General features: G+C 40.7%; 1 protein-coding gene across 1 annotated transcript; it reads left to right on the top strand.

Moving 5' to 3' along the window:
• The first annotated feature begins 4,632 nt into the window (after nucleotides 1-4,632).
• On the top strand, nucleotides 4,633-10,959 carry LOC118388745 (golgin subfamily A member 7-like). The gene is made up of 6 exons (XM_035778163.2): nucleotides 4,633-4,798; nucleotides 5,168-5,293; nucleotides 6,530-6,682; nucleotides 7,095-7,196; nucleotides 7,379-7,438; nucleotides 7,759-10,959. Exons 1-5 carry the CDS (start codon nucleotides 4,790-4,792, stop codon nucleotides 7,424-7,426), a joined length of 438 nt encoding a protein of 145 aa, XP_035634056.1. The 5' UTR covers nucleotides 4,633-4,789; the 3' UTR covers nucleotides 7,427-7,438; nucleotides 7,759-10,959.
• The last annotated feature ends 10,601 nt before the right edge of the window (nucleotides 10,960-21,560 follow it).

Raw genomic sequence — 21,560 nt, 5'->3', positions numbered from 1 at the left:
AATTTTGCTTAGGGCCCCAGAGAGGTCAGGTCCGGCTCTGCTTTAACTGAGGCGTGGCTTCCACCTGGCCACTCTACTATAAAGGCCTGATTGCCGGAGTGCTGCAGAGATAGTTGTCCTTCTGGAAGGTTCTCGCATCTCCACAGAGCAACTCTAGAGCTCTGTCAGAGTGACCATCATGTTCTTGGTCACCTTCCTGACCAAGGTCCTTCTCCCCCAATTGTTCAGTTTGGCCGGGCGGCCAGCTCTTGGAAGAGTCTTGGTGGCTGACCACTCTGTTCTTAGGGACCTTCAATGCTGCAGACATTTGTTGGTACGCATCCCCAGATCTGTGCCTCAACACAATCCTGTCTTGGAGCTCTATGGACAATTCCTTCGACCTTGGTTTTTTCTCTGACGTGCACTATCAACTGTGGGATCTTATATAGACGGGTGTGCCTTTCCAAATCATGTCCAATCAATTGAATTTACCAGAGGTGGACTGCAATCATGTTGTAGAAACATCTCAAGGATAATCAATGGAAACAGGATGCACCTGAGCTCAATTTTGAGTCTCATAGCAAAGAGTCTGTAAAATAAGGTATTTCTTTTATTTATTTTTAATAAATGTGTAAAAAATTCTATAAACCTGTTTATTGCTTTGTCATTTTGGTGCATTGTGTATAGATTTCTGAGAATGTTTATTCATGTAATACATTTTAGATTAAGGCTGTAACGTAACAAAATGTGGAAAACGTCAAGGGGTCTGAATACTTTCCGATGGCACTGTACTTTCTACCATTCTTCTTCAACAAACCACCTCCCTTTTTTCAGCAATTTTTAACTGATTCAAGATCACCCTCTTCCTCCCTTTCTCTCTTTGACCTCTTCTACATCTCTTTCTCTACATTCCTCCTCTTTATTCCAAGTATATGTCTCCTTATGATAATATTGCAATTCCTCTAATATACATCTCGTTCTTGCCCTCTCAAGAGATGCCATTCCGCTCACTACCTGGGGAACGCACAATAGCAAAAATCGTACTGCATTAGAGCTGATTGGCCATACTCTGAGGGCCGCGACGCAACGAAGCTCCTCAGGGTGTAAACTCTGTGGATTTGGAAACTATATAAGTATTTGAATTTATTATGGATCCCCATTACCTGCTGCCAAGTCAGGAGCTACTCTTCCTGGGGCCCAGAAAAATTAAAGGCAGTTATACACTTTTAAAAACATTACAATACATTCACAACAGATTTCACAACACTAAGTGTATGCCCCCAGGCCCCTACTCCACTACCACATATCTACAACACAAAATCCATGTGTAAAAATCTAATCAAATGTATTGGTCACATACACATGGATATCAGATGTTATTGCGAGTGTAGCGAAGTGCTTGTGCTTCTAGTTCATTTAACAATTCCACAACAAATACCTGATACACACAAATCTAAATAAAGGAATGGAATAAGAATATATAAATAAATGGATGAGCAATGTCAGAGCACATAGGCTAAGATGCAATAGTATAGAATACAGTATATACAATGGGGCAAAAAACAAAATCACATTGTAGGATTTTTTATGAATTTATTTGCAAATTATGGTGGAAAATAAGTATTTGGTCAATAACAAAAGTTTATCTCAATACTTTGTTATATACCCTTTGTTGGCAATGACAGAGGTCAAATGTTTTCTGTAAGTCATTTTGTCTGTCATAGTTGAAGTGTAGCTATGATGAAAATTACAGGCCTCTCTCATCTTTTTAAGTGGGAGAACTTGCACAATTGGTGACTGACTAAATACTTTTTTGCCCCACTGTACATATGAGATGAGTAATGCAAGATATGTAAACATTTTTAAAGTGCCATTATTAAACTGACTAGTTTTCCATTTATTAAAGCAGCCAATGATTTCACGTCTGTATGTAGGCAGCAGCCTCACTGTGCTAGTGATGGCTGTTTAACAGTCTGATGGCCTTGAGATAGAAGCTGTTTTTCAGTCTTTCGGTCCCAGCTTTGATGAACCTGTACTGACCTCGCCTTCTGGATGATAGCGAGGTGAACAGGCAGTGGCTTAGATGGTTGTTGTCCTTGATTGCCAGTTTGGCCTTCCTGTGACATCGGGTACTGTAGATGTCCTGGAGGGCAGGTAGTTTGCCCCCGGTGATGCGTTGTGCAGACCGTACCACCCTCTGGAGAGCCCTGGGGTTGTGGGCGCTGCAGTTGCCATGTGTACAATGAGTGAGAGGTTAGTTTCCTGACATCACACTCCGAGAGCGCTCAACTCCTCCCTGTAGGCTGTCTTGTCATTGTTGGTAATCAAGCCTACTACTGTTGTATCATCTGTAAACTTGATGATTGAGTTGGAGGTGCATGGCCAAGCAGTCATGGGTGAATAGGGAGTACAGGAGGGGGCTCAGCACACACCCTTGTGGGGCCCCAGTGTTGAGGATCAGCAAAGTGGAGATGTTGTTTTCTACCTTCACCACCTGGGGGCAGCCCGTCAGGAAGTCCAGGACCCAATTGCACAGGGCGGGGTTGAGACCCAGGCCCTCAAGCTTAATGATGAGTTTGGAGGGTACTATGGTGTTGAATGCTGAGCTATAGTCAATGAACAGCATTCTTACATAGGTATTCCTCTTGTTCAGATGGGATAGGGCAGTGTGCAGTGTGATGGTGATTGCATTGTCTGTGGACCTATTGGGGCGGTAAGCAAATTGAAGTGGGTCTAGGGTGACAGGTAAGGTAGAGGTGATATGATCCTTAACTAGCCTCTCAAAGCACTTCAAGATGACGGAAGTGAGTGCTACTGGGCGATAGTCATTTAGTTCAGTTACCTTTGCATTCTTGGGTACAGGAACAATGGTGGCCATCTTGAAGCATATGGGGACAGCAGACAGGGATAGGGAGAGATTGAATTTGTCTGTAAACACACCATATGTGTGTATAGTGCGTATGTTATCGTGTGTGTGTATGCATATGTCTGTGCCTATGTTTGTGTTGCTTTACAGTCCATGCTGTTACTTTACAGTCCCCCCTTTTGTACACTGCTGCTACTCGCTGTTTATTATCTATGCATAGTCACTTCACCCCTACCTACATGTACAAATTACCTTCAACTAACCTGTACCCTCACACACTGACTCGGTACCGGTACCCCCTGTTTATAGCCTTGTTATTCTTATTGTGTTACTTTTTATTCTTATTTTTTTTACTTTAGTCTATTTGGTAAATATTTTCTTAACTCTTCTTGAACTGCACTGTTGGTTAAGGGCTTGTAAGTAAGCATTTCACGGTAAGGTCTACACTTGTTGTATTCGGTGCATGTGACAAAGTTGGATTTGATTTTGATTTGTTCCAGAATGTGTTTAATTTACTGTTTTTTTAAATAAAATGTTACTTGATGTGGAATAGAGTTCCATGTAGTCATGGCTCTATGTAATACCATGCGCCTCTCATAGTCTGTTCTGGACTTGGGGACTGTGAAGAGACCTCTGGTGGCATGTCTTGTGGGGTATGCGTGGGTGTCCGAGCTGTGTGCCAGTAGTTCTGACAGACAGCTCGGTGCATTCAACATGTCAATATCTATATCAATATCCACTTTGAGCCAGGAGAGATTGACATGCACAATAGTCATGTATACTATCTGTATACATCCAAGGGCCAGCCGTGCTGCCCTGTTCTGAGCCAATTGCAATTTTCCTACGTCCCTCTTGGTGGCACCTGACTACACAACTGAACAATCATCAGGTGTGACAAAACTAGGACCTGTATGACACGCCTTGTTGATAGTGCTGTTTAGAAGGTAGAGTAGGGATTTATTATGGACAGACTTCACAATTTTAGCTACTGTTGTATCAATATGTTTTTCTCCTGAGAAGAATGGACCACCCTTTTACTGTAACACAACTGTACAAGCAATTATGTACTGTGCAATAAATGTACACACATTAAAAAACATGGTTGACCATTTAGTCTTGGAAAAATAAACAAATAACTTACAGAACTATTTTCAATACTTCTTTGTATTTATTTTACCTTTATTTAAACAGGCAAGTCAGTTAAGAACAAATTCTTATTTTCAATGACGGCCTAAGAACAGTGGGTTAACTGCCTGGTGGCAGAACAACATATTTGTACCTTGTCAGCTCGGGGGTTTGACTTTCCGGTTACTAGACCAACGCTCTAACCACTAGGCTACCCTGCCGCCCCAGGCGTATGATAAGTAGTATCAAATATATCGATAGTTATGCAAATTACTTATAATTTCGCACTAGTTATTCTTTTAGTATATAGGAAAGGACTCTAATTCTAAAGGATTCCAAAAATCCGTGACCAGGAAGTGCGTAGTTATTCTTGCCCGCTTCACAGTGGTGTCATGCAGCGTTCAAAACAACTGGAAACTTTGACAAATACAGATCAAATCATGACTTCAAGTGTTCTTCAGTTCGGAGTTTATGCCGCGTTCAAACCAACTGGGAGTTCGGAACTCGGTCCCAGAAATCTCAGACTTCCGAGCTTTCAAAACAACAGAACTCTGAAATGTTTTATTTTATTTGAATGGTTATCGAACTCAGAATTCCAACTCGAACTCGAGCCTTTTTCTTGAGCTCCGACTTGAAGATAACTGACGTCATGATTTTACCTCGTATTTTTTCGAGTTCCCAGTCGTTTTGCACGCGGCACTAGAAAGAAGCACTAGTTCCGGAGTTGGAATTCCGAGCTCGTTTTTCCTCGAGATCCCAGTTGGTTTGAACGCGGCAGTAGTGAGCTAGCTGGAGGAAGGAACACTCACTCAGTCCACTATGGCGGAGGTAAATTGCGTTCACATTTGTGTTTTAACTGTGTGTATTGAGACATTTACAACTATATTATAAGCCGTGTCTGACCAAATTAGATATCACCAATTGGTGGCTGCCTGTGCTGTGGTGCTTGGTCTACTAGCCTAGCGAACTAGGTACGTTAGCTAACGTTACTTAGCTCTCTGCCTGTCCAGGGCCCGGTTTCCAAAAAACATCTTAAGGCCCATAACGTTAGTCTGTCTGAAGCAGAGATATGTAACGTTAGCTAGCTATCTTTTCCCATGAACCCAATAACTACAATTCTGATGGATTCAAGTGATCCCATGAGATGTTTTTTCAAGTCATGCTTTCCTCACTTAATTCATGCGTTACCCCACCCAGACGCACAGCTTACAGGAGCTGCAGCAACAAGCAGCCGTCGCCTCCAAAGTGTATGTCCAGAGGGACTACAACTCGGGTAAAATCTGCAAGTTCCAGACCAAGTTCCCCTCAGAGCTGGAGTCCAGGGTATGGTAACGCACCAATGCTGAGCTATTTGTGTTTTTTTTAAAGGTCGTTTCGGTTCGATTATATACAAATAATCACGGTTTTTGATTATTATTCTTAAATTATTTTTTTTTACATTAAATGCACTATACATTGTGGGTTGAATGCTGGAACACAGAATAAAACAATTCATAAGTCACATGATGGTATAGATGGCCCATTACTGCTTATCACCTATTAACCATAATTTATTCACAACTTTAATAAAATATTTCAGTTTTGTATATTACATTTATTTTATAGAGCTGATGCCTATGCTGTCTGACTATTTTATAAATACTAGATAGTTCATCCATATATATCTAATGTTAGCTAAATGTAGTAATGAATTAATTGGCTACATTTCTTTAAATGGACAATTCTGTGAACTGTCTTGTGCAAGTTTTCAATGGACACAATATCTGTTAGCAAAGGTGTCGGCTAGAGATGGCGTGCAGGAGCTTTGCGTGATGTCTACTTTGATGCTAAGTAGCATTTTCAAATCTGAGAGTAAGTAGAGACAAATATATTGATTAATGTCACCTTGTCCAAGTGAGATTTACATGGTTATCAAAACATCACGCCAGGGTAAGCCTACATGAAACACAGCCCTTATTTGAAGTGTTTCAAAAATACCCTATGGGGGGAAATGAATGGGGGGGAAACGAGTGGAAACCACTTCCATATTTGACCACTAGGTTTTATGGGTATTATGACACCTCCACTCTTTTTATCACCTCACAATTGCACATCCTTCTCTCTTCGTAGCAGGCTTAAAACAAACAGACCAGTCAAGTAGATGCACAATGGATGGCCGCATTTTATGCACTAAACTATAAAATATTACTGTTGGAAACAGCAACTCCCTACTACATCGCACAGTTCAGGCTGGATCTGATTTATCTCTAGAGAAACTGTGTGATGTGCGCATTGAACTCAATGGAAAAACAAATGGAATTCAAATAATTGAACCGATGCCGGTCAATTAGTTGTTTTAAAAAATGGAAAAATACCTGAAATTCCGGTTAATCGCTCAGCACTTTATTAACATACATGCACACAGAGGTACTTAGAAATGAATTGGTTTCTTTAAGATTGTGTACAATGTTCACCTGAATTAGGCCCAATGTATGGATACAACTAGCTACTCACCTGTTTCCTTTTCAAAGGTGTGAATATGGCCATGCAGACCTTTTTACTGAGGGGTTATTTTTTCAGGTTGATAAGCAGCAGTTTGAGGAGACGATGCAGACACTTAACAACCTTTACGCCGAGGCTGAGAAAATTGGTGGCAAGTCTTACCTGGAGGGCTGCTTGGCCTGCATGACCGCCTACACAATCTTCCTCTGTATGGAGACCCACTATGAGAAAGTAGGTCCCTAAGTCTTTTACTTTATTGACTTTATTATCCCTTTGGGGAAATTTTGTTGCAGTATCATGTACATGTATAAATACAAAACAAATTGACAGTACAACTTTCATAAGTTACATACCAATAAAAAGAGACAAGCCTGCTGGCCTTACTGGATTTGATAGGAATATTAGCACGAGCTATTTAGGAGCGATATCACACCTTGGGCGCAAATGTATTGTCTAGTTCAGTTTTTTCCTGCTGAGGGAAAAACAGAACTAGACAATATGTATTGCACTTTTTAGGGAAACTGGTGTCATTTGGGACTTAACCAATGTTGAATGACACGTGTACCAGTGGCCATATTGGATGTAGTCTTTTTATGAGGCCAAGCCATGAATGGGTGAAAGGGCTTACTTTCTTTGTCTCTAGGTATTGAAGAAAATCGCTAGGTTCGTCAAGGAGCAGAATGAGAAGATCTACGCTCCTCTTGGACTCCTGCTGACAGACCCAATAGAGAGAGGTCTCAGGGTTGTATCCATTACTGTCTTGGTGGCTCACACAAACAGGGTACATCCCAAATTGCACTGGTCTGGTCAAAAGTAGTGCGCTATATAGGGTATAGGATGCTATTTGGGACACACTCAGACCTTTCATGTGTAACCTTCTTTAATGTCCTGCTGGATCCTAGTTTCCTTAACTAACCCTCTCACCAGGTTGAAATCACAATTTTTGAGGACAGAAGTATTGGCTCCGGAAGATGAACCACACCAAAGGTGAGTGTTTTAAGAGAAATCATTCACCTTATTGAAATGAGCTTTCTTCTCAACCTGTACTCTTATCTGGGGATATCAATGGAAAAATTTACTAAGTTTCACAGCAACCTCACTAAAGTTTCTAAATAATTAGAAAGAATGGAAGAATATTGACTTGTAGATGCTGTCAAATGATATGCTTTGATTCCCTGTAGTTAAGGAGCAGCAATTATAATAAATGTTATTTCACGATCACAGCTCTTGGCCTACAGTTATAAGCTATCAAGACTACCTTCATAGTATTCTTAATTTGACATTTGTTTGTTTTTGCTCTCATGCAGGATGGTCTATTTGACCTGGTGCATCTCAATTATCTCACCACACCCATCAATAATTCCTTCTGGATGTAGATGGATGTCTTTCTGGATGTAGATAATTGTTTTTATTTATTTCACAAAAGGGATGGGCTATGTGTGCTAGTAACCTATGACCCGCTGAAACAAACACTCACTGTTTTTACATGTTTATTGAGATTATTAATTTGAACATGTGAAAATGTCTTATTCTAGTTAACCAATACCACACCTTTAGTATGAATGGTGCCGTTTTCTTTTGTATTGCCATTTTAAACTCTTACTCATTAAAGGTTCATTGTGTAATATCTCAAAATACAAATAGCCTTTAAAGGTGTAGTTCACCCACAGTTTTTAAAACTTTTAATATACCCTCTTTGGTTCACCAAAATGACAACATTAGCAAGATGGTTCCTTAACTTGACAGTTGTCTACGGGCCAGGAGAAACTGTAATCCACGACGATACATATTTTTCTACTAAGCCGCTGACACCAACTGGGTGATTCTCACGAAGCTGGCACTTGACAACAAGAAATAAACACATTTTCCACCACAATTCCTCTAAGAATAGGATCTCTAGTTATCTATTTCAGAATTATTGTTATGTTTATTTATCAGATATTGTGCATTTCCACAACTACCAATGCAAACATTTTCATTACCGTAATAGTTTTCGAAGTCCCCAAAGAGTAATAGACAAACCAATTTCTATATATTTTTTTAACATTGCTCACCTAATGAAACGGCCTGAGTTAAACACTGAAAAAAATATATATTTAAAATTAAATCATTCATGTGTTTTGTAATTTTTCATTACTGCAACATACAACCTTTTCTGAATCTTGTTTTTTTTGGTGATAATTACTTGTTTTTATGTAAACCTATTTGGATATAAAGAACAAAAGGCACACTATCAAATTAAGCCAACATTACAAGTATACATTTGGCTTTTTGTAATATTTCCTAAATATTGGTTTATTACGGTAATGATAAGTTGGATAATATATGCCATTCCGGCGATGAGAATACATGTTTTGGTAATGAGTGTTTCATAGTTTGCCGTTTAAAAACTACTGAGCTCTGTTAGATTCATCATCAAAATGTGTCATTTGTCAATCCCAAATGGCATATATTAATATGAAAATCACTGGTCTTAATACAATTGACTAAAATACCTTAATTTTGCATAAGTACTGTAATTACGTGCATGTATTTTCAAAAGTGAAAGTGGACTTAAGCATAAAAAGGTGACACTTTCTACAGGTAATATTGGTGTATTAGGATGTGGATATGTGTGGTTCTAAGGTATTTTAGATGGGTTTGTAAATTGAATGGCATTTTATGGGCAAATGGCATAGCATGATATGCCAAAAAAAGTATCTGTGGGATATTTACCAAAAAGAGAGGTAAAACAGGTACACATGTCAAAATGGGGGATATCCTCCTTTAAGTGGCAGGGCTGCTCTTTGTTGAAACAAACTCCAGATTGTGGCTTTAGGTAAATTAAATGGGGTTTACACCCATAATTATTTGATCCTACTTAATCGAATAACTGATGTTTTACCAAAAATCTATACAATAGGTGTAAGCTCTAGTCCTAGTAAATAATTAGTTACCACCACAGCACACCCATCAACTATACATTAAAATGAGGTTATTATCGTTACCGAAATTAAGGTTCTCATTAACGAAAGACATAAAAGTGATGCGGTAATGAGAGGCACTTAGCTCAGTCTGCTGTCTCCTATTGCTTGCAAAGGACCACATCACTAAAGCCCATTCATGCCTCCATGCTGGTAAGGTGATGGTTCTCCAAGTTTTTCCCAATTTTAGCATTTCTCTCATTTTGGTAATGAGGTCGTCAAGTGTCGTAAAGGGGAGAATAAGATCCTCATTCTGAAGACATAAATAAAGATTAAATGAACTTTAAGGACTACTTCTCTAGATGAAGCATCATGGGTGAATAAAACTTGATAAAAAATGAATATAGGAGTTTTTAAAGCCATTTGAAAAAGTGTTACGGTAATGAGAAACATGTCCACAGACACTCTTTATATGTAATAAATATAGTTTAATGTAACTTCCAACTAGTACAGAATTATGATTTATCCTCAAACTGCAGAAACATAATGTGTTTATTCAAATAAGTTAGGTTTTTCTAGTAATAGTAGTACCATTTTATAAAATTACCCAATTTTAATCCGGATGCATTTTGGTCATGATAATTTGGGGTGAAAATGTAAGGCACTATGCCATAAACTAAGCATCTTAGTCTTAAGAATGATTGTTGCAGATGCATCATGGTTTTATAACTCAATTTGTTACTGCTATGGTTAAAAGTTGTTTCGTGAGAATCACCCAACTGCTAACTTGAGCATTAATGTCCAAAAACAATGAGAGGGGAATGGGGCATTGTTGGGGCATTGCTAGCGCGTTCCAACTTGTGGATTTTTGTTCTTGGAGGCTGCAAACCTAAAACAGTAACAACATTTCAATCCTGATAAGTTTCTGGTTTATGATTTGTTATTTCATGTATTACTAAATTGTACTCCTCAAAAATCAACAAAGTTCATGCTAAAATGTGACATACTGTACCTTTTATTCAGCCTCCTGTCATTTTGTATGCAAATGTTCATGAGAACTAATTGAGTTGGTGTGGGTGCACTTTTGGCCACCTTATAGCGGGCTATTCAATATGAACTTGTTTCGTATGCAACATGTTGTGTGGGTCTGCATAGTATTATGAAGATGTCTGTTCTGTAGTGACGGTTAACCACAGTGTTTTAAGCACACAGGTTACCTGTTATTGCCAATATGAATCAGGTTTTCACATTGGCTAGTTTAATTTATGAATTTGTAAGAAAAGGTTAAAAATCACTTACCTAGATCTGACCTCAATATTGTCACTGCTTAGCTTGACTTAATGTGAATTGACAGGAATTGGGACTGCAACCCTGACTGTGGTTTAGCATAATTATGAAGAGTTTTTAGACTACCCCATATCCTTGATGTTGTCCAATTATGTGTAAATAATTATTGACCACAACACAAAATCACCACAGAAACCTTAAGCATGCTTTGACTCTCAATGGTGTATACAACTGCCTGTTAATTCCTCATTATTGTATTGTTTGTTCTTGTTCTTATTATATGTACTGTATCGATTAATAAACTATTTTCTTGAAAAATCTAAGAAGCCATACTCAATTAGATATAGCATGCATCAAATTGCATACAGTTTTGTTTTTACTACGATGGTAGCTAGCTAGACAAAAATGGCAAATGAGTCCTTACCATTTTTAATAGCAGTTAACAATATTCTGCAGTCAATGGCGTAATTGTTCATTAGCAATATAATAAAATGCAGTTTATGGGTGCATTCTGCGCCTGCTCATAAGGGGACGCATTTACACAGATGGAACCAGCAATAATTATTTGGAAGGGGCTGGCTACTTTTTCTGTTCTTTAAGCGTTGGCTGCCTATGCTTGGTAATGTTGTTTGTGTCTGTTGTGTTCATAGGTTGTAATGCTTTTCAATTTTTTCAACCCCCAAAAATAGCTTGGTAACTTATTACTTAGTAGTGATGGGAAAACAAAGCTTCCTGAAGAATTGAGCATAGCCCCACAGTGAAGGTGTCATAATACCCATAAAACTGCTAAATGTTTCCAATCATTTTTCCCATAGGGAGTTTTAGAAATACAGTGCCTTGCGAAAGTATTCGGCCCCCTTGAACTTTGCGACCTTTAGCCACATTTCAGGCTTCACACATAAAGACTGTATTGTTTTGTGAAGAATCAACAAGTGGGACACAATCATGAAGTGGAACGACATTTATTGGATATAACTCTTTTAACAAATCAAAAACTGAAAAATTGGGCGTGCAAAATTATTCAGCCCCCTTAAGTTAATACTTTGTAGCGCCACCTTTTGCTGCGATTACAGCTGTAAGTCGCTTGGGGTATGTCTCTATCAGTTTTGCACATCGAGAGACTGACATTTCTTCCCATTCCTCCTTGCAAAACAGCTCGAGCTCAGTGAGGTTGGATGGAGAGCATTTGTGAACAGCAGTTTTCAGTTCTTTCCACAGATTCCCGATTGGATTCAGGTCTGGACTTTGACTTGGCCATTCTAACACCTGGATATGTTTATTTTTGAACCATTCCATTGTAGATTTTGCTTTATGTTTTGGATCATTGTCTTGTTGGAAGACAAATCTCCGTCCCAGTCTCAGGTCTTTTGCAGACTCCATCAGGTTTTCTTCCAGAATGGTCCTGTATTTGGCTCCATCCATCTTCCCATCAATTTTAACCATCTTCCCTGTCCCTGCTGAAGAAAAGCAGGCCCAAACCATGATGCTGCCACCACCATGTTTGAAAGTGGGGATGGTGTGTACAGGGTGATGAGCTGTGTTGCTTTTACGCCAAACATAACGTTTTGCATTGTTGCCAAAAAGTTCAATTTTGGTTTCATCTGACCAGAGCACCTTCTTCCACGTTTGGTGTGTCTCCCAGGTGGCTTGTGGCAAACTTTAAACAGCACTTTTTATGGATATCTTTAAGAAATGGCTTTCTTCTTGCCACTTCCATAAAGGCCAGATTTGTGCAATATACGACTGATTGTTGTCCTATGGACAGAGTCTCCCACCTCAGCTGTGGATCTCTGCAGTTCATCCAGAGTGATCATGGGCCTCTTGGCTGCATCTCTGATCAGTCTTCTTGTATGAGCTGAAAGTTTAGAGGGACGGCCAGGTCTTGGTAGATTTGCAGTGGTCTGATACTCCTTCCATTTCAATATTATCGCTTGCACAGTGCTCCTTGGGATGTTTAAAGCTTGGGAAATATTTTTGTATCCAAATCCGGCTTTAAACTTCTTCACAACAGTATCTCGGACCTGCCTGGTGTGTTCCTTGTTCTTCATGATGCTCTCTGCGCTTTTAACGGACCTCTGAGACTATCACAGTGCAGGTGCATTTATACGGAGACTTGATTACACACAGGTGGATTGTATTTATCATCATTAGTCATTTAGGTCAACATTGGTTCATTCAGAGATCCTCACTGAACTTCTGGAGAGTGTCACGCCTTGGTCTTAGTATTTTGTGCTTTATTTCTTTATTTGGTCAGGCCAGGGTGTGACATGGGTTATTGTGGTGTGTTTTTTGTCTTGGGGTTTTGTGGGGTGACTAATTAGTCTATGGCTGCCTGAGGCGGTTCTCAATCAGAGTCAGGTGATTTATCGTTGTCTCTGATTGGGAACCATATTTAGGCAGCCATATTCTGAGTGTTTTCGTGGGTGATTGTTCCTGTCTTTGTGTAGTTGCTCACCAGACAGGCTGTATAGGTTTTCTCGTTCCGTTTGTTGTTTTGTAATATTATAAGTTATTTCATGTCTCGTTCAGTTTCATTAAAGAACATGAGTAACCACCACACTGCATTTTGGTCCGATCCTTGTTCTACCTCTTCATCAGAGGAGGAGATAGAAGAGAGCCGATACAGAATCACCCACCACACCCGGAACGAGCGGCGTGGTAACAGGCAACAGCGAGAGCAGAAGCAGCAAAAGGAGGAATGGACATGGGAAGATGTATTGGATGGCAAGGGTTGTTACACTTGGAAGGAGATATTGGCTGGAAGAGATCGCCTCCCATGGGAACAGGTGGAGGCACTTAGGAGAGCAGAGGCAGCCGGAGAGAGGAGCCGACGTTACGAGGGAACACGGTTGGCAAGGAAACCCGAAAGTCAGCCCCAAAAATGTATTGGGGGGAAGCTCAGGGAGAGTGTGGCAGAGTCAGGGTTCAGACCTGAGCCAACTCCCCCTGTTAATCGTGAGGAGCAGCGATCAAAGGACTTCTGGACTTGGGAGGAGATATTGGACAGAAAAGGACCCTGGGCACAACCTGGTGAATATCGACGCCCCAAAGAAGAACTGGAGGCAGCGAAAGCGGAGAGGCGCTGGTATGAAGAGGCAGCACGATGAAGCGGATGGAAGCCTGAGAGTGAGCCCCAAAAATGTATTGGGGGGGGTGGCTTACAAGGAGTATGGCTATGCCAGGTAGGAGACCTGCGCAAACTCCCTGTGCTTACCGGGGGCTAGAGAGACCGGGCAGGCACCGTGTTATGCTATGGACCGCACGGTGCCTGTTTAGCGCAGCCAGAACCTTCCTCCTCTACAGCGCTGCCGGAGCCTCCTGCATGTTCAGCGCAGCCTGAGCTGTCAGCCTGCATGGAGCAGCCTGAGCTGTCAGCCTGCATAGAGCAGCCAGAGCTGTCAGTCTGCATGGAGCAGCCAGAGCTGTCAGTCTGCATGGAGCTGCCAGTCTGCATGGAGCTGTCAGTCTGCATGGAGCAGCCAGAGCTGTCAGTCTGCATGGAGCAGCCAGAGCTGCCAGTCAAGCAGACTCTTCCAGAACTGCCAGTCAACCAGACTCTTCCAGATCCGCTAGCCAGCCAGGATCTGCCGGAGACAACTACCTGCCTGAGCTTCCTCTCAGTGCTGAGCTTTCCTCAGTGCTGGGCTTTCCCTCAGTGCTGGGCTTTCCCTCAGTGCTGGGCTTTCCCTCAGTGCTGGGCTTTCCCTCAGTGCTGGGCTTCCCTCAGTGCTGAGCTGCTGAGCTGCCCCTCAGTCCCGAGCTGCCCCTCAGTCCCGAGCTGCCCCTCAGTCCAGTGGGGTTCTGGGTGAGGACTACTAGGCCATGGTCGGCGGCGATGGTGGACTATCCCAGGACGCGAAGGGGAGGAACGAAGACATTTATGGAGTGGGGTCCACGTCCCGAGCCGGAGCCACCACCATGGACAGACCCCCACCCGGACCCTCCCTATGGTTTTGAGGTGCGTCCGGGAGTCCGCACCTTAGGGGGGTGGTTCTGTCACGCCTAGGTCTTAGTATTTTGTGTTTTCTTTATTTATTTGGTCAGGCCAGGGTGTGACATGGGTTATTGTGGTGTGTTTTTTGTCTTGGGGTTTTGTGGGGTGACTAATTAGTCTATGGCTGCCTGAGGCGGTTCTCAATCAGAGTCAGGTGATTTATCGTTGTCTCTGATTGGGAACCATATTTAGGCAGCCATATTCTGTGAGTGTTTTCGTGGGTGATTGTTCCTGTCTTTGTGTCGTTGTTCACCAGACAGGCTGTATAGGTTTTCTCGTTCCGTTTGTTGTTTTGTAATATTATAAGTTATTTCATGTCTCGTTCAGTTTCATTAAAGAACAGGAGTAACCACCACGCTGCATTTTGGTCCGCTTCTCCTTCAACAGACGAACGCCGTTACAGAGAGAGTTTGCTGCACTGAAAGTAAAGGGGCTGAATAATTTTGCACGCCCAATTTTTCAGTTTTTGATTTGTTAAAAAAGTTTGAAATATCCAATAAATGTCGATCCACTTCATGATTGTGTCCCACTTGTTGTTGATTCTTCACAAAAAAATACAGTTTTATATCTTTATGTTTGAAGTCTGAAATGTGGCAAAAGGTCGCAAAGTTCAAGGGGGCCGAATACTTTCGCAAGGCACTGTATGTAAAATAAGGGATGTGTTTGGTGTAGGCATACCCTGGCTTGATGTTTTGATAACCATGTACATTTCTATCAGACAAGGTGACTTGAAACTACATGTATGATATTTTTTGTAATTTTTACCCCATTTCCCTCCCGCCGTATTTTGAGGACGAAACACCAATGTGTCGGAGGAAACACCGTTCAACTGACGACCGAAGTCGGCCGGCAGGCGCCCGGCCTGCCATGAGTCACTAGAGCACAATGAGCCAAGTAAATCCCCCCCAAATTTGATGTCATTGAATGTGAAATTGTCAATATTAATATTCTTTGAAATGAATAAATCATGTAACTCCTCCCAGAAAGTGGTAATATGATCACAGGAAAATAAAATATGTTCAGTAGTTTCAATGTCATTCCCACAAAATGTCATTACGCTCTACATTGAATTTCAATCTTAAAAATGTATTTGACGGATAAATATAATTTAGAATTTTTAAATGGTTCTCTTTGGCCTTGGGTAATATAGAGAAAGGCAACTATTTTGTTATTTCTTGGTTACAGATACATTAAAAACAATTGACAGATTGTTCCTTTAACTGTTCTGGGAAGAATTATTTGGAAATAACTTGTCTGATGTATATTGTTACACTTCTTATCCTGCAAACAGCCATTTATGTATAAAGACTCATCTGAATATAATAACATCCCTTTCATCAGCAGTACAAGACTAGAAGGAATAGCATTTATGACTACAATATTGCTTGGGGCGATAAGGACAGTAATGTTTTATCTTAAACATTATAGCTGAGGGTATTACAACTTTCATCTAAAAGATTTGGTCTTTTACAGATATTTTTGTTAATCCATTCTTACATCTCTTAGCAGCGGTCTAAGGCACTGCATCTCAGTGCTAGAGGCATCACTATAGACCCTAGTTCGATAACGGGCCGTATCACAACCGGCCATGATTGGGAGTCCCACAGGGGAGTACACAATTGGCCCAGCGTCGTCCGGGATAGGGGAGGGTTTTGGCCGGGGTAGGCCGTCATTGTGAAATAATAATTTGTTCCTAACTGACTTGCCGAGCTAAATCAAATAAAAAAGAAAGACTATGGTCTTGTTACGGTACAGAATACACCTATTATTCCATATCGGTGTGTTATGTGGAGTGAAGTTGTGTTTATATGTGGATTTCCAACACTTGTTGGTGAAGTGCAGAAAGTTTCACAGGTAATTTGTTAATATTATAGTCTAAGCAAGAAATCTATTCCAATCTTTTTAAAGATGGAAGCAGGGACACAAGCCATCCATATCACAGAGAAAATGTATTTATTGATTGATTTAACCTTTTATTTAACTATACGGACTACCAAAAGGCCTCCAGTGGGGACGGGAGCTGGGATTAAAAATAAAAAATCTATTATAAATATAGGACAAAACACACATCACAAAAAGAGATGACACTAAATAAAGAGAGACCTAAGACAACAACATAGCAAGGCAGCAACACATGACAACACAGCATGATAGCAACACATGACAACAACATGGTACAAACATGATTGGGCAAAGTCAACAGCACAAAGGGCAAGAAGGTAGAGACAACAATACATCACGCAAAGCAGCCACAACTGTCGGTAAGAGTGTCCATGATTGAGTCTTTGAATGAAGAGATTAAGATAAAACTGTCCAGTTTGAGTGTTTGTTGCAGCTCGTTCCAGTCGCTAGCTGCAGCGAACTGAAAAGACGATCGACCCAGGGATGTGTGCTTTCGGGACCTATAACAGAATGTGACTAGCAGAACGGGTGTTGTATGTGAAGGATGATGGCGACAGTAGATATCTCAGATAGGGGGCAGTGGGGCCTAAGAGGTCCTCAAAATACTAACCACTTTAGTCTCAACATACCATTCATACATTCTAAATAAATTACATTCAAGCCCCCATCATTGTAAGGTCTTAAAACATCACCCTTATGTAGTGAACCTTGTTCTTCCTAATATAATTGACGTTGGTTTGGTTTATCATTTTTATAAAATGAGCGGACAGCTAGTGATAAAACTGGGTAAATTTTCCTAGACAAAAACTTTACATTTTTGTCCGTAAAATTCTTCCAAATATAGATAGATACTCTTTGAAGCCAAATGTTAATAACTTTGGCTTTCAATAAATTGTTTTCAAGATATTATGTAATTAAATGAATGGATGGTCATGCATGGCCATAAACTCACATGTATTCATATTTTGCCTCAAACCCGAGAAGAGATTAACTAAATTGATAGCTAAAGACAAAACAAAGCTTTGGACATCATTGATCACGTGCTTCTGATAAACTGATACAAGCAATTGGCACACTACTTCGAAGTAAACTGTTTAGCGATTTTGACGCATTCCTCGGGGCTCCGGTATCAAATGTAACATCACTATTACTTAGCCATATTTTCAACGGACAAACTAAGGTCAGAATAAAATATTTGATTAGAATCCATAGATCAGCATTGCATAATTGTAACGGCTTAATTGAACAACTTGTGTTCAGCATTTGCTAGCTAACGTTTGCAACTGGCATCAGAATGTAGCTAGCTAACTAAGCAATTAGGCACTGTACTGTACTGGACAAAGCCTCCTGTGTGATATAGCTAATTTATACTGAACAAAAACATAAACGCAACATGTAAAGTGTTGGACTCGTGTTTCATGAGCTGAAATAAAATATCCCGAAATTGTCCATATGCACAAAAAAGCGTATTTTCTATCCAATTTAGTGCACACATTTGTTTACATCCCTGTTAGTGAACATTCCTCCTTTGCCAAGATAATCCATCCACCTGACAGGTGTGGCATATCAAGAAGCTCATTAAACAGCATGATCAATACACAGGTGCACCTTGTGCTGGGTACAATGAAAGGCCACTCTAAAATGTGATGTTTTGTCACAACACAATACCACCAATGCCAAAGTTTTGAGGCAGTATGCAATTGCTGAGCTGACTGCAGGAATGTCCACCAGAGCTGTTGCCAGGGAATTTAATGTTAATTCCTCTACCATAAGCCACCTCCAATGTCATTTTAAAGAATATGGCCAGTATGTCCAACCAGCCTCACAACTGCAGAACACGTGTAACCACGCTAGCCCTGGACCTCCACATCTGGCTTCTTCACCTGAGGTATCGTCTGAGACCAGCCACCCAGAAAGCTGATGAAACTGAGGAGTTGTTCTGTCTGTAATAAAGCCCTGGTGCTCGAGTACCCTCAACAGTACACATTTGTATTGTAACCCTGGACATGCACAAATGATTCAACTGGTCATCTAATCATCAAGCCCTCATTGAGCTGAATTAGTTGTGTTTTTCAATGCCTACAGACACCCTGGCATTTCCTTATTTTGATGGCTGTTATCTTCCCAAGCAAGAAAATGCAGCTGTTCACACAGTCCTAGAAGAATTGAACGCTTACCTACAGATAGAGAACCAGAAAATGTATGCTGACATTTCCTGCATTCTGTCACAATCATGAATTGAGGGCTTGTATAATTAATTTAATTAGCCTTGTGTGAGACATTCCCTGGCAGTGACATTTAGCATTAATTGCCTTTAAATACCAGTGGCATTTAGCTATGTGTCGCAGATCATAATACACCTACCTATATGTGATCAAAGCCTATTTGTGAGTTGTCACCCACTTGCTACAGTTTGTATGCCAGATAATGTGTGATAACCAACCATTTCGCGTGTCTGACATTATTACTGGACTTTAGAGGTTTGCCCATAAAAACCGCCACCATAGTTTCTTCAACTAACCTGGTATTGGTGATACTCTCTTCGTTATCTTATAAATGTCCATGTCTAGTTGCAGGTGGTTCTACAAACACCAGAGAACTCAGAAAGATAGTAAATCCATGTTTTGTATTGAGTGAGCATGTAAATCTTGGTGGGGCAAACAAAACAAAAATGCCAGCAAAGCCACTACATAACAATAAACAATACATTAATTGCACTATAACGGTGACAAATGGTGCCCACAAACTGTTAGGGCCTACATAAAGCTGTCCCAACAGCAGAGTTCTATCAGCACCTTACCACTGCTACACCTGGCTATCAGCGGAGCCTTGTCTGGCAGCAAAACAGTTAATTCAGCCTCATTTACTGCCTTTAAAAAAAAACATAGCTGATATAGCTGACTTGTTTAAATAAATGTGGTTTCTACTGACAATTGAGATGTATAAACTATGGCATAAGGGAACGACGAGCGGATAAGAGGCAATCCGTCATTTAGATTAAGACATTAATGAGCGAGCTAGGGTGGACGTTGTAAACTATTTGTTCAGCATTTTTTTAATGTACAGCGACAGAATTCAGAACATGAGCCGTTCTTATAGTATTCTCCCTGTACGCTAAGTCAGAACTATAGGATAAGTAACTGGGCCATATAAGCAGACCATGAAAGCTCTTACAATATTCGATGATTACATTTCTCTAAGGCTACATGTGCACGTGCACCACCAAGTCAGAACGGTAGGCGAAATGAAGAGGGGTAAATGGACCAAATTCTTAGGGTAAGGCACATGGGCTACTAACATCTTACTACACAACATACACTTAGTATTACTTTCTTAGCTACAGTATACATATCTCCCTGGCATATTACATAATTTATGCAGCAGCATACAATACATTTTTGGACTCACCTTGAGCTGTGCTCACTTCCTTTCAAACCACTCATTGTTGAATTTGCGATTTCCAACATGTTGTGTAATGTTTATGTCCAATGGCTGATGAGCACCGATACGTTTCATCTATAATTTCTCTTCATTATTTCTCTTCATGTGACAAGGATTAAAAGGGATTTGACAGTAGATTGTCGACTTGATTCACGATGATGACTGCTAGCTAATATTTTGAAAGTATGATGTTGACACGATCAGTCCAATCAAAGCTACTGTACATATAACGTGATTTGACGTCATTTTATCTGTGGCCAATGACCTTGAGGCTTCTTGGATGGGCACTTCTAATGTATCTCTATGTCAGCACCCAAAGGGCTCAAATTGTCAAGGTCTCCCCTTAGATTTCGCGGTGATGTAGTTTCCCCGCGAGTGACAGAACACTGAGCCAATCACGGTGCAACGCTCCATATTTTCTGCTGGCTTGCCCCACCACCACAGAAAGCACTGAGCTGGGCTGAAACACCTGCATTTTGGAGGTGCATTACTCAAGAAAACAAAAAACAGACCATGTTTGAATGCTGCTTTATTAACTCAATTGTATATATATATATATATATATATATATTTACATTGTTTGCAAACTGATACGTGACACGTATTGATGACAAAATAACATGCAAAACAGACAAGACCCCCCCAATTATTTTATTTTTTGTATTGTTTTTATTTTTTTGCAAAAACACCTGCCCTGAATGACGGGTCGCCACTGCTCTTGCAGGTGTCTAGATCTTTGTTTTGTTCGCTCTGTATGACTCGTTATATACTTCTACACGTGGTGGTGAAACTAGTTCCCACGAAGACGCAAGGAAATGTGCAGCAGCTAAGATGACAAGGCGCGGTACAAAACATGGATTTTCAATCTTAATGTGTTTTCTCTGGTGTTTGTAGAACCACCTGCAACTGGACACGGACATTTATAAGAACTGTTTTCCAGAATCGAGAACGAAGAGAGTATCGCCAATACCAGGTTAGTTGAACATTTATGGCAACGTTTTTATATTGGCAAACCGGCAACTTCCAGTAATGGACACCAACATTTTATTGGTTGTAATTACATTATCTGGCGTGCAAACCGTTGCAAGTCACCCACCATGTTCTGAATAAGGTTTGATTTGAGAATTCGCTACCTGATTCACAAAACCACGAGAAGCACCCTAACCTCGCTACCTTCTGTGTGGGTGGGTGAGGGCTGGAGCTGCAGGGTGGTCATCTGCTACTCTCGCCACAGGTAGCGCACACACAACAAGGTCTTACATTCATGTCTCCCTTGTAAAATAAGTCTTCTGACCTTCAATGGGACTTCCTGGATAAACAACTGTCAAATACAAATTCATATGATGTATTATCAGGTCACACTGTAAATTAAAATGATCCAAGCCTGGCTGCCAAAGTAGTTCTAAAGTAACCCCATGGGCATCTTAATGTGAATTATTGCCCATTATTTTCACAACGTTACATGATGACTTTAGTATGGTGTGTGGGGGGACGACAGCTTATATGAGGAGGCTCCCAGAGAGATATGGTGATGCAGAGCAGCAAAATGCCCCCCCAGCCCAGATCCAACACCCCGGCCCGG

This window comes from Oncorhynchus keta, chromosome 10 (genome assembly GCF_023373465.1).
Source record: "Oncorhynchus keta strain PuntledgeMale-10-30-2019 chromosome 10, Oket_V2, whole genome shotgun sequence".
In the NCBI taxonomy this organism is placed as follows: domain Eukaryota; kingdom Metazoa; phylum Chordata; class Actinopteri; order Salmoniformes; family Salmonidae; genus Oncorhynchus; species Oncorhynchus keta.
Note: the sequence above shows the minus strand (reverse complement) of the source record. Positions and strands in the feature narration are given on the sequence as shown.

Bases quoted from the DNA above. Each gene is read 5' to 3' on its own strand.
- LOC118388745 (XM_035778163.2), top strand. The intron at 6,683-7,094 runs GTAGGTCCCTAA...CTTTGTCTCTAG, and splicing joins TGGAGACCCACTATGAGAAA to GTATTGAAGAAAATCGCTAG. The intron at 7,197-7,378 runs GTATCCATTACT...CCCTCTCACCAG, and splicing joins TAGAGAGAGGTCTCAGGGTT to GTTGAAATCACAATTTTTGA.